Below are 13213 nucleotides of genomic sequence, written 5' to 3'. Positions count from 1 at the left end.
TTCTCTACATTAGGGACCTGTGTGTGCCTGACTGCGGAGGACGTCTCATATGCCAGTGATTCGGGAAAGAACTAGAGAAAAAACACACTAACTTTTGATGCCTCCATGCCTTGACCTGCCTGTGGCCTTGTGTTAATGGGACCTGAGCCTTCACTGAGGTAACTCTTGGTTGTAGGCAGATCTTCTTCACAAATCCCCTGAGGATCGGTCAGTGAGAAGAAGCAGGATGCCTCGGAATAGGGCCTTCTCTGAGCCAGAGCACTCGGCGGAGTATTCTGCAGACTACTCAGTCAGCTTGCCCTCTGACCCTGAACATGGGGTAGGCCGAACCCATGAAGTGACTGTGAGGAGCTCTGGCTCATGCCTCTGCCTCCCACGTTTTATGCGCCTCACGTTTGCCCCTGAATCTCTGGAAAACCTCTACCAGACCTACTTCCGGAGGCAGCGCCATGAGACTTTGCTTGTCTTGGTGGTCTTTGCTGCTCTTTTTGACTGCTATGTCATCATCATGTGCACCGTGTTGTACACCCCAGACAAACTGCCACCTACCCTAGCGGCCTCAGTGGGCCTGGCTCTCCAGATCCTCCTCTTTGTCCTATGCAAGTACGAACTGCTGCCTGACCGAGTGACCCGGAAGTTCATGCCCTATATCCTGTGGATACTCATAGTGGCCCAGATATTCTGTTACCTGGGCCTGAGCTTTGCTCGCTTCCATGAGGCCAGTGACACGGTTGGCTGGCAGGCCTTCTTTGTTTTCTCCTTTTTCATCACCCTCCCCTTGCGCCTCACACCTGTTGTCCTAATCTCGGCCATCTCCTGCGGCATCCACACCCTGGTGCTGGGAGTCACCATCGCTCAGCAGCAGCAGGACTCAATCAATGGAAGGGACTTGCTGTGGCAGGTAAGGATTGGGACGGTTGTTGGCTTTGACAAAAATGGCCTTGTGAATTAACGGAGGGCAAGATGTACTATCATAGAAAGCAACCTGGAAGAAGAAGAAAAAGGGGGTATGATCTTTATTCTGATCATCCTTTTTCCTTCCCACAGAATACAGAGACCATCTTTATGGGTAAAGATGGGCGTATTAGGAATCTGGCAAAAATTCAGGGCTGTTAGTCTTGTGCACATTGTATTTGTAGGAACCTCAGCTCTCATTTGGAAAAAAAAGTTTCTAGTCCTCCTGATTCTGCATGAGGTTCTGTTGCGAAGGGCTCAGTGCTGCTCACGTCTCTTTTCTTACGGCTCCCAGTAAAATTCCTTTGCTGGAAGAAGGCTTCTCACGTGGAGACATGACACTGTCTTCTGCTGAGGAAGACCACTGCTGAGGAAGATCAAAGCCCAGTATTCTCTAAACCAGGGGTAGTCAACCTGTGGTCCTCCAGATGTTCATGGACTACAATTCCCATGAGCCCCTGCCAGCATTTGCTGGCAGGGGCTCATGGGAATTGTAGTCCATGAACATCTGGAGGACCACAGGTTGACTACCCCTGCTCTAAACTGCTTCCAGTGTTCCAGAGTCTCAGGCTGATATGGGTTTTCCAGACTGTGGCCGTGGTCTGATAGTTTTAGGGCCTGACATTTTGCTGGTAACTGTCATCTTCAGAGGCAGGACACGGCAAAATGAGAATCTCTGTGCCACTAAAACAAGCAGACCACAGCTACACAGCCTGGAAAACCCACAACAACTAGTTGACTCGGGCTGTGAAAGCCTTTGACTATTCATCAAACATGTGGCCTTTTGGGAAGGATTGGGGGGAGCAGAACTACCTGGGAGTATAGGCTACCTTAAGATAGTGATTCCCAACCTTTTTGGTGTAACGGCCTGAGGTTTTTCCATGCCCAAAACAAACTATTATCTTGGTCTCCATTTGGTTTAGCAGTCCATTTTCTACAGTGGGTAGCTAGCTGGTTTGGAGAAATCAACAAACATTGTGCAAAAGGTGTGGCTGCCACTACTATAAACTCAAGCAAGTGGCATTCCAGCACACACAACCTTCACATATGGTGGTTACATTCCAACCTCTGACCACCCTCTCCTTCTCCAATACACCCTCTAATCCCCACTAAGATTCTAAGAGATTTGGTCAAGTCACCACTAGGGCATGTTCTGCTTGATCAACGTGTTTACAGAGTGAAGAAGAAATACCGACAAAGGCATGACATGGAAGAAACTGTCTCTAGGGTCAGGTCTTGGTTTGCAAAATACAGAAGAGAGCCATGGAAAGGGCAGGGGCAGCCACTGGGAGAGATGGCCTGGGATCCACTTTCTGAAGACTTTTGTGGCTCACTTTTAGGTCCGTGCCCTTATGTTGGGAAATAGTACCCTAAGAGATGTTGTTCCTTCTTTTTCTCGTAGTAGCTTGTTCCTTTACTCACAATCCCTCATTGCTAACAATCCCTCATTGCCCTGACTGACCAATTCTGAAGATGTGTTTTTTTTGTATTAAAGGCTTAGACCCAGTCTGTTATGTGAAGTGGGGATGAGTTTGTGAAAGTTTGAGCCTCCAGCATAGAGGAAGCCTCTTTGAGTCTCTCTTGTATTCCACTGGGGAAAGTACGTACTTACCTAAGTTGAATTACATTGGCCTACGTCGATTGACGTCAATGAATTTAGAAGGGTGTAACTCTGTCTGGGATTGCCTGAAAAGTCTCTTCAGTTGAAATCGGTGGGTCTTAAAAGAAAATGACTTTTCCCAGACTGAGTTTTTAGGTAGTGCATGTATAAATGTGCTTCATTTGGACGGGTTCTCTGGCCATAGGCTTCTCTTTTCTTTGATGTGGAGTTTTCATTATATTTCAAAGTATGAAATTTGCACAAAACTGCTGGTCGGAACTAATTTGTAAAGAAACAAACTCCAGGCATTTAGAATGAAATGCTGCTGAATTGGGATAAAATTGAGCAGATTTTTCAGGATTGTGTGTGAGTAAGGATTATGGACGGTCCGTTCACTGCAAAAATTATGGTTAAGTTTTACATTCCCGGTATGTTGGAATCATAGAATCATAGTGTTGGAAGGGACCTCCGGGGTCACCTAGTCCAACCCCCTGCATAATACAGGAGTTCACAACTGCCTGCCTACCCACAGTGACCCCAATTTCATGCCCCAAAATCTCCAGAATTCAGCCTGGCCTGGAAGGAATTCACCTACCATCCCACAGTGGTGATCAGCAATTCCATGTTGATGGGTATGTCTATGTTACAGCCTCCTTCGCCAATAAATTATTTACCTGGATAACTTAAGTTTTGCAGAGGTTGAGAAAGCTGCAACTTTTTATATGATATATAAATGTATTTAATTGCTTTGGAGCTCAAATGTATAAAATATTAAAAACAATAAAAACAGCAAAGAGTGACACTTTTTATATAGGTTACACACATATACCGTAAGTTAGTTATATCCTATCATACCTTGGACTGCAAGGCGAACAAACCGGTCAGTCCTAGAAGAGATCAGCCCTGACTGCTCTTTAGAAGGCCAGATCTTGAAGATGAAACTCAAATACTTTGGCCACTTCATGAGAAGGAAGGACTCCCTGGAGAAGAGCCTAATGCTGGGAGCGATCGAGGGCAAAAGAAGAAGGGGACAACAGAGAATGAGGTGGCTGGATGGAGTCACTGAAGCAGTAGGTGCAAACTTAAATGGACTCCAGGGAATGGTGGAGGACAGGAAAGCCTGGAGGATCATTGTCCATGGGGTCGTGATGGGTCGGACACGACTTTGCAACTAACAACAACAACAACAAACATCCAAAGACCTAATGTGTTTCAACCTAAGCAGGTCTTCCTCAGGAGTCCATATTAAGCATACACAGTTGTCTTAAAACACATAGATATGCATAAAATATGTTTTGATATCATTTTTCAATCACCAGGCTGGTAAATATTCAAGTGAAGATCCTTTGCATGTCCACTGGATGTTAAAAGTTCTTATATAAATCAGGGTTTTTCAAAGGGCTGCCTTCAGTAACCTTCCCTGGTTCTTGTGTGCCAGGATGGCTAGAAACCTGGTTTTGGTAAAGAATAAAGTTGTATTTTCTAGGGTGCTATTTTATTTCACCATTCTCAGATGCTTGCTGGATGATCTTGGGCCAGTCACTCGCTCTCTGCTTGACCATCCCCACAGGGTTTTTGCAAAGAAAGTGGAGAGAAGGCAAACAATGTCGTAAGCCACTTAGGTACGCATTGGAGAGGAAAGCAGAGTATAAGCAACTCAATGAATAAATACAGCCAAGTTGAGACCTGTTTAGCTGAACCAGTGTCAAAGCCTTGGGTGCCTTTAAACCATTATGTGTGCTTAATACCAATTTCCGTGCTTGGATAAAGCAGTCATGGAACTTGTAAAGTGCCCATCTTCCTGTGCATATTAGGACATGTTTTATTTTTACATTTCTGCTATTCTTGGTTCACAGTTTATTAACTTGAGTTGCTGCCACTGTATCTTCAGTGGAGGATCCTCAGCTCAAGTGAGAATGTGTCCTTATTTGTCTGATGCTTTTATGTAGGTCTTTTCTGCTGTAGCCTTCAAGGAGATTCAAGACTGAAAACAAGACCTACAGCAGGGGTAGTCAACTTGTGGTCCTCCAGATGTTTATGGACTACAGTTCCTATGAGCCCCTGCCAGCAAACGCTGGCATGGGCTCATGGGAATTGTAGTCCATGAACATCTGGAGGACCACAGGTTGACTACCCCTGACCTACAGTACAGTTTAGTCAACACAGAAGAGACAGGGAAAGCAAGCAAATTCAGGTGGTGACACTTAGATAACTTGCAGAACCATCCTAGACCATCTGGAGTGAAGAGTTCTGGGAGAAGGGCCTGATGGCAGGTGGCCCCAGAGAAGCAATCCCTCACTGCCATGATACTCAGGTAGAATGGTGACAAGCTGCCATTACACATGGCCCCAGAGAGGCTGTCTCCATTCTCATACCTAATGAAGTAGGTGTTCCCTGGGTTGTACCCTGAAACATCCAGGAATTTGGCTACCCAAAATTGGCAACTCTGTTTCCACATGGTGTCACAGTCATACAAAGTATGACTCCTGGATCTTTTTTTCTTTGAGCCAGATCAAAAGAAAGCCCCACTTGATCCTATTCAAAGGTGGAAAGGTGGAGGGGCTACCAGCAGAGTTTCTTCATGGATGCTTTGCCCATAGCCAATCTGAGGAAGGGGGAGGTATATAAACAATCCTGTGAGGTATATAAAACTGAGGGAGAGTGTCAGGTCAATGGATACCTAACAAGTATCATGGCAGAATAGGATTTGGGAACAAGGCCCTGTTTTGACATGTCAACTGTTAGTTCACGTTTGCTCTCATTTATTACCCTGTGTGCTGGTTTTATATTTTCACTGATGGTTTCAAATTGTTGCTTGATTTTCTGTTGTTAGCTGCTTTTTTAAGTTGACTCTGAAAGACCGGGTAAACATTTTAAAATAATGTGACAGCATGAGTTTACCATAGTCTGCTGCCACGTATGGTTTTGTAAGAGTTATAACACCTCACAACTACACTGAAAACTGAGACAGATAAGAGGGGTTGTTAATTACCATTGGCTTTAATAACACCTTTTAGTATATCCTTGGTGTAGATGGATTTAGTGGAATGTAACTCCACTTTGGATTGCAGTAGTGTAGATCTGGCCTTTCTCTGGCCTATAATGCCTTCTCCTAATTTAAGCCTTTTTGGAGACACCCCACCTGGCACACCCACTTTCTAAAAATATTTGGTAGCCACAAAGAAGGATGTTGGTGGATGTCATGGTGTACAATACATTAGAGACCCCTGATGTAGGGATGGAGTGCAGGGCAGGATGTGGGAGTCTCAAATCCAAATCCCTGCTTTACCATGGAAACTCTCTTGGTAACCCTGGGGCAGTCACTCCTTAGCCTGACCTAAAATGGTAGAATGCTGACTTATATTTCAATCTACTTTGGCTCCTATTTTGTAGATGCAGACACCACAATATGGCAGATTTCTAAAGGTGCCCACAGGCTTGAAAAAGTTGGAGATCCCTGCCCTACGCCATGCTGTTTTAATGCTGCAAATGTAAAAGCACCTCTGTTTATAAGCAACAAATTATTTATATAAGTGCAACACCAGAGAGTGCTTATGTAAAGCAGCCCCCCCCCCCAACCTTTCTGATCCTGTGAGCCCCTTTGGAATTTTGATGCAGGGTTGGTGGGCAGAACCACAAAATGGCTGCTACAGGAGGTGGGACCAGTCACAAAATGTCAGGAAGTGAGGTAATACATAACTAATAATAACATTTATCACTACTGCATGCCAAAGCTTTGCCTTTCAAAATGAACATGTAGTTTAAAGATATTTTCTTGCTTATACAAAGCTTACCTTCAATCATGAAATGAAGATTCTTGTGCTGCGGTGGCAGCTGCTGGCCAAGCAATCATTTTAAAATCAGCTTAGCCAGTCAGAAACTCTGCTGGACAAAAGCCTCACCTGGTCCGCGCTTTGTGGTTGCCAGGAAGGGTGTCCGAATGTCCAGAGGTGCCACATTGGAGACCTCTACAGTGAAGTGTTCAGGGGTAGTCAAACCGCGGCCCTCCAGATGTCCATGGACTACAATTCCCATGAGCCCCTGCCAGCGAATGCTGGCAGGGGCTCATGGGAATTGTAGTCCATGGACATCTGGAGGGCCGTAGTTTGACTACCCCTGACGGAACAACCAGATTGGCAGCGCTGAGGCAGGGCCATGCAGAATTGCATCTGAGTGCTTTCTGCTGCAGGATTTCCATGTCCTCTTTTAAACAGACCTCTTTTCCTTTCGTTCTGTGCTTTGGCCCCCCCCGCTTCATTTGTCTTTCAATGCTAGGTTTGCTTTCACAAAAGCAAGTCCCATCGAGCCCGGCAGGGCTTCCTTCCAGGCGAGTATGCATAAGCAAAGGCTTTACCTCCGCCCGCCTGTGGGCAATTTGTCAATTACATATATAGGTTAGCACAAGTGGATGACCTTTATTTCTTCATATGTTCCTCTGCTGCTGCATATACAACATCTCACCCTGGTGCTCCAGGGGAATAACAGTCGTTGCTCGGTTTTAATCTCTGTTTTTACCCCTTGGCTTCTACATAACAGGGAATGCCCACGATTTAAGTGCCGTGACAGACGTTTTAAGGCAGCATATCGAATCCATTTATTAAATGATCTTGTTGTGTATGTTCCCTGCCCAGAGACCAAAACTTACATCCCTGCCATTTAAAAGGTTTGGGTATATACTGACTTCCAAAAAAGTAATGCATGTTGGGAATTAGGAGTTGATCATGGTAATAAGACAGCTGTAATGAGCCTCTTGTGGCGCAGAGTGGTAAGCGGCAGAAATGCTGTCTGAAGCTGTCTGCCCATGAGGCTGGGAGTTCAATCCCAGCAGCCAGCTCAAGGTTGACTCAGCCTTCCATCCTTCCGAGGTCGGTAAAATGAGTACCCAGCTTGCTGGGGGGTAAACCGTAATGACTGGGGAAGGCACTGACAAACCACCCCGTATTGAGTCTGCCATGAAAACGCTAGAGGGCATCACCCCAAGGGTCAGACATGACCCGGTGCTTGCACAGGGGATACCTTTACCTTTACCTTTAATGTTATAGCAATCTATCAGTTGCTAATGGAAGTCCCCTCCCCCCAAAACTGGCTAGTGGTGCAGAGGGAAGAAGAAATAGGTAGCCGTGGGGTGACATTTCTGGAGATTTGGGGGTGGAGTTGGGGAGGAAGGGGTTTGGGGAGGGGAGGGACCTATCAAGTTATGATGCAACAGAGTCCGCCCTCCAAAGAAGCCATTTTCTTCAGGGAAGCTCTTTAGTCTGCAGAGATGTAATTCTGGGAGACCTCCAGGCCCCACCTGGAGGTTGCCAACTATACATGAGGGCTGGCAAGAGGAGTGTGGGAGCAATTGCCATCTGGATGCTCCATCATCACAGTGAATGCCTTTGCATTTGAAATGAAAGCTGCGCAGATACTTGTAGCGATATAGAAGCAGCCGAGGTTGCTGATGAGCTGGAATTCAATTACAAACGGGCCTTCCCCGGCAGTCTTTTGTATGCAGTACTTAGTCATTTTGGGGACTTGGGGTGGTTCCTGATGTTATAAGAGGAGTGCTGCTGGATTGATTGATTGAATGATTGATTCACTGACTGCCACTCCCGGATCAAGCTGGCTCATGGTGGTTTCCAATAAAACCCCAATAAATATCAGTAAAAATTTCAAATTATAAAATCCCCAGGCAGCAAAGCCCCATTCTACTCCCTTGCAACTCACAAGTCCAGCACGGGCCAAATAGCCCTACCCAGCATGCAACGTCAGCTGACCTGGGGGAAGCGTGCCTTCTGCCCCAGGTGTTTAGGGTATCCTGAGGAGGGACTCCAGATCCTCCACAGCCTGGCCTCAACCAAATGCCTGGTGGAAGAGCTGATGCCAGTCCCCAGATGGGAACTGAAGTTCCCCTGGAATTATAGCTCATCAGCAAATCAAGGACATTGCTCCCCCTCCCCACCCCAGGAGTTGGAGTGTACGCTACTCCCCTATCCTTTCCTCTTTACCTCTTTGATAATCAGGGGAGGGATGGGATTTTTAGCCATCATGTTAGTAGATTGATGTTTTAATGGGAATTTTAATGGGGTTAGTTGTTGTGATCCACCTCGAGCCTGTCGGAAGAGGCGGGAAATAAATCTAAAAAAAAAAAATAATCTCCAGACCAAAAAATCAGTTCCCCTGGAGAAAATGGCTGCCTTAGAGGGCGGACTCATAGAATCATAGAGTTGGAAGGGGCCATATAGGCCATCTAGTCCAACCCCCTGCTCAACGCAGGATCAGCCCTAAGCATCCTAAACTATCCAAGAAAAGTGTGTATCCAACCTTTGCTTGAAGACTGCCAGTGAGGGGGAGCTCACCACCTCCTTAGGCAGCCTATTCCACTGCTGAACTACTCTGACTCCATAGCTAACGCTATGGAGTATTCCATTGAGGTCCTTTCCCATCCCAAATCCCTCTCACTCTCAGATCCACCCCCAGAGTCTCCAGGTATTTCCCAACCCGGAGTTGGCTACTTTTTGCAGGACTGAATCAGGGTGGGTCCCTTTAGTCATATGAACATACTTGAAGATGTTCTATATTGAGTGAGATTCTTGTAATTTCTGCACAAGAGCAAACCCCTGCATTGGCATTCTTAAAGAATTGAATAATATAAATTTTTCTGTGCAAAAGTTTGAAGTAGATCTGAATTTCATGCCCCTTACTCCTCGGTTTCCAAATTCTCCTTTATAGTATCACCTCCGGGATTTTAACTCACTGTTTCCCAGTGAGGAATCCCCAAATTTGAATTTGGTTTCCCTCCATGCTGCCATTTTGTGTAGTCAGTGCTGCATGTTGACCCAGCCTACCACATTCCCGAACCCCCCTCAGGTTGTCTCCTGAGCAATTATTTTTAAAAGTGTTATGTTGATTACATTTCAGCACAATTTTTTCTCAGTATAATAGAGCAATGTTATAATGTGGGGACAAAACAGGCAGAGTTCATGTAGCCTTCTCTGTGCAATTACCCATCCATGAAGTCCCTTTCCTTTTTGGGGGGTAGGGAGGTTTTGATGCCACACAATTGTATTGTTTCTTCATTTTCACCCCTCCATCTGCTTATATTCCCCATAGCTCCTGGTATGTTTTATTATTTTTTTTACAATGTTATGATGTTATAACATTACTTCATATTCAAAAAAAGAAAGAAAAAGAAAGAAAGAAAAAAAGAGAGGCTACATTCCAGACAAAGTACATGAAAATATATTTAGCATGCTTCAAAATTCTTGAATTGGTGTATCCAATTTGACAGTTGCCAGGAGGCATGGGGGACCTTTGAAATGGCAGCAACCATGCTTTTCCCCACAATACATAACAGCCCTTTAAAAAACAATATTATGATGTTAAAAACGGAAGTTCAGTCGTTGATGAAGCACATGAGGACACATTTAGTATGCATCATGATTGAATTAATATATTCAGTTTGATGATCATTGGCCATTTTCATAGTTGGTGATTAAGGAGGTGTGGAGGGGACCATTCTGTATGCTTTGTTTTACTATGTTATGAGGTTATAACATCTCTGTGCACACATAAAATAGATCTGAATTCAAGAAAAATTTCCTGAGATAAATGCCCTTTGGAGCACAAGTTGGAAATTTTGCTTGTCAGGAAACAGCTTCAACACTGAGGTGCGGGAAAGATTTTGGCCCATTTTCTGTTCAAACTGGCAGCAGCTCTCCAGGGCCTCTTCTGCATGATGGATAAGTTGATGAAAACTCACTAAATACATTGTTGTTTTTCTGACCTCTGCACAGAAGAGTGAATTTACTCCGCAAAACTTATTTTGCTCTGCATGGTGAACTGCCTCTTCGTTGCTTTAAGCGTCTTTTAAGCGTTGTTTCTGAAAGATGATTTTCACCGATTCATTTCTCTCCTGCCTACCTGAGACGCTTTATTAGTCATGCAGAGAAACTCCTTAGTTATGCAAATTAGTGACTGCATTAGAGAACAAAGCGGAGTTGGCAAAACTACAGGGAGCAGGGCTATGAATTGTTTCATGTAGAGAGCATTGCAACGTAGTTTTTCAACAGACTATATTCAATGCAGAACAACGATTGTAATATAATAAAGCGGTCTAAACTGGTTCTTTTTTAAACTGTTTTATTTGGCTCCATGCAGAATACCTCCTGGTTGACAGATCTTTCACATCACTTGCTATCTGATATGGTTAAAACTGCCAGAGATTGAATTTCCTGCATGCCAAGCAAATGCCCTACTACAGAGCCATGTTCCGTCCTCATGGGTGGGCATCTTCTTTCCACTATTGGTTTTTGAGAAGCCCTTCAACTAGGCTTTGGCTCCTGTTGCTCACTCAAAATATTCTTAGTCCACATTCCACATTGAACCGACTCCTGACGCTGTTTACAAGATCACAGGAGCAAATGTAAAATTACAAATGCTAAAACAAAGCAAAACTGCTAGCTGTAGCAAAGAACATTTTTAATACAGGCAGTGGTTTTATTCCGGCATGGATGAATATAGTACTCTTGGTCTCTAAGGAACAAATACTGCAGATTTGGAATTGAGGCCTTGTATGTTTTGAAATGGTTACCAAGGAAGACATCTTGCCATTTTCAGTAGACTAAATAGTCTTTTACAATTAAATGTTGAACTGTTTTGATGTGTAAATTATCATCTCTAAACAATTGTGGATTTCTGCAACTGGCTTTGGAAATATTTGGCATATGTATTATTGTATCAATAATTCTCATTGGGTTAAAGAGATAGTATGCTGCAGTGGTTAATGTATAAAGAGCAGGGGAACCCGGGTTCAAATCTTTTCTTGGCCATGAAGCTCACAGGGAGGCTCTGAACCATTCAGTGGGGAAGGGTGATGAATAGAATCTTGGGCTCATTGATGGAAGGATAGGAGTGATGGAAAGTGCTATAAAGTGAAGAGTTAAAAATCCCCTCTCAGCAGAGAGGGTTGGAGTGACAGGCAGCTCTAAGCACCCTGATTGGCCAGCAGTAGCTGAGAGAGAATTGATATAATATCTGTGTACTGGAGATTATTCTGATTGGCATACTGACAGAACCTGCCCTTGCTTAGCTTAATATCTGCTATAAGGAGAAATGTTGGTTAAATAAAACAGTCAGCTAAAGGCTGAAAGCTGATCTACACAGTGTCTAGATAACTGGGACAGATATTTTGACAGATGGGATTTGGGCAGTGAGGTGACACTCCAAATTCAGGCCAAAAGGAGAGGGGAGAATTCTTCTAAGTAGGGAAGGGGGAACTCTGCTCAGTGAAAAGGGAATTCAGGTGTGGGATTGACTATATATTTTCATTGCTAAGTAGGCTTAAGAAAAGCCTGTAACCAAGGTCTTTTAAACAGTACAATAACTGATTTTTATTTAAAAGCTTGAGTAATTCATTCAATATACCCTTATCCTCTATGCAAAATAAAATAGTTTATTAGTTGTTAACAATGCCTCAGTGCCATTCTGACAAAGGATTTAAGAAAAGAGAGCTCTTACAACTTCTCAAAAAGTTCCAGGGCTGAGTAAAGCCAAGAAGTTTGACAGTGATAGGGTGAGACAGTAAGTTTTATTTTATAACTACAAGGGCTACTCAGTCTCTGAGGGAACAACATTTTATTTTGGACTGAAATTTTACCTCAAAATGAGGAAGTGTGTGGTTCAAATTTCTTCTCACTGGAAGACTTTGGACTGGTCAGTAGGGGAGGACGATGTACACCATTATGGGTTCATTGGAGGAGGGGCAAGTTAGAAGTGTGGCAAATGTTACAGGTGAGGATCAGATTAATACAGTTTAACAAATAGTGATGTTCCAGCAGTTGGTGGATTACAGCCTCATAGAGTAGATGTGAGATAGAGAGAACCAATCCTTGGAGGAAGGTGGGATTAGAAACCACAATACATTTGATCTTTTAAAAAATTATAATTCTACACATTTACAGATACTGTAAGAAGAAATGCAGAAACAAACAACAAACAAGGGGAAAATACCAAAATCTAAAGAGTGTAACAGCTAAAACGATTCAACTTAAATTTAGCTTTTACTGCTAAAAATCAAGAAAGGATTTCTAAGTCTCCATCTTCTTGCCATCACAGATGAAGCTGATATTTTAGAGACTGGGGACTGTTTGATTTGTATCATAACACTTTTAAGATGATCTGTTTGTATTTCCCTGTAAAAAGAAAATCTCATTGCTTTGATAGGTGTGACTTACAAAGTGTTTGTATATGGATAGTTGCATGAAAGCAAGTAGATTAGACTTAATTTATGTGCATTATAAAATCAGCCCACTTTGCGTTTATCATTGAGCTTGACTTTTCCCTCTCCATCCTTGCTGGGTGTTGCTAGCGTTTCCTCTCTGCGAGGCTGTATTTTGCCTTTTAAAGCTTTTTCTCATAAGATTGTTTGTATCACAGCTGTGAATGCTAACACTTGAGATTTGAGTGTGTCACCAAACAAGCATGGAGTGTGTGTTTATCATGTTGCTATTTCTGGACTGCTAGTGTTTTGTGACAGATGGAGCGCGTGCTCCTGTTTGGTCTTCAGGGCTTTGTGTGTGTGTGTGTGCGCGCATGTGTGTGCTCATGCACACTCTTACACCTGAACATATGTGTAATATTCTAGAAAGCCAATGATTAAAAAGAATACATAGCAGA

At 43.7% G+C, this 13213-nt stretch overlaps 1 protein-coding gene across 1 annotated transcript in view; it reads left to right on the top strand.

Annotated features, from left to right (window-relative positions):
* The window catches only part of ADCY3 (adenylate cyclase 3), a 111061-nt gene that overhangs the window by 1921 nt on the left and 95927 nt on the right, over positions 1–13213 (top strand). The window contains exon 2 of the mRNA XM_077331706.1: positions 14–901. Within this exon, the coding sequence (XP_077187821.1) occupies positions 227–901 (675 nt within the window). The 5' untranslated portion in view covers positions 14–226. The remainder of the gene's footprint in view (positions 1–13; positions 902–13213) is intronic.

This window comes from Paroedura picta, chromosome 1 (assembly GCF_049243985.1).
Source record: "Paroedura picta isolate Pp20150507F chromosome 1, Ppicta_v3.0, whole genome shotgun sequence".
Lineage (NCBI taxonomy): Eukaryota > Metazoa > Chordata > Lepidosauria > Squamata > Gekkonidae > Paroedura > Paroedura picta.
Note: the sequence above shows the minus strand (reverse complement) of the source record. Positions and strands in the feature narration are given on the sequence as shown.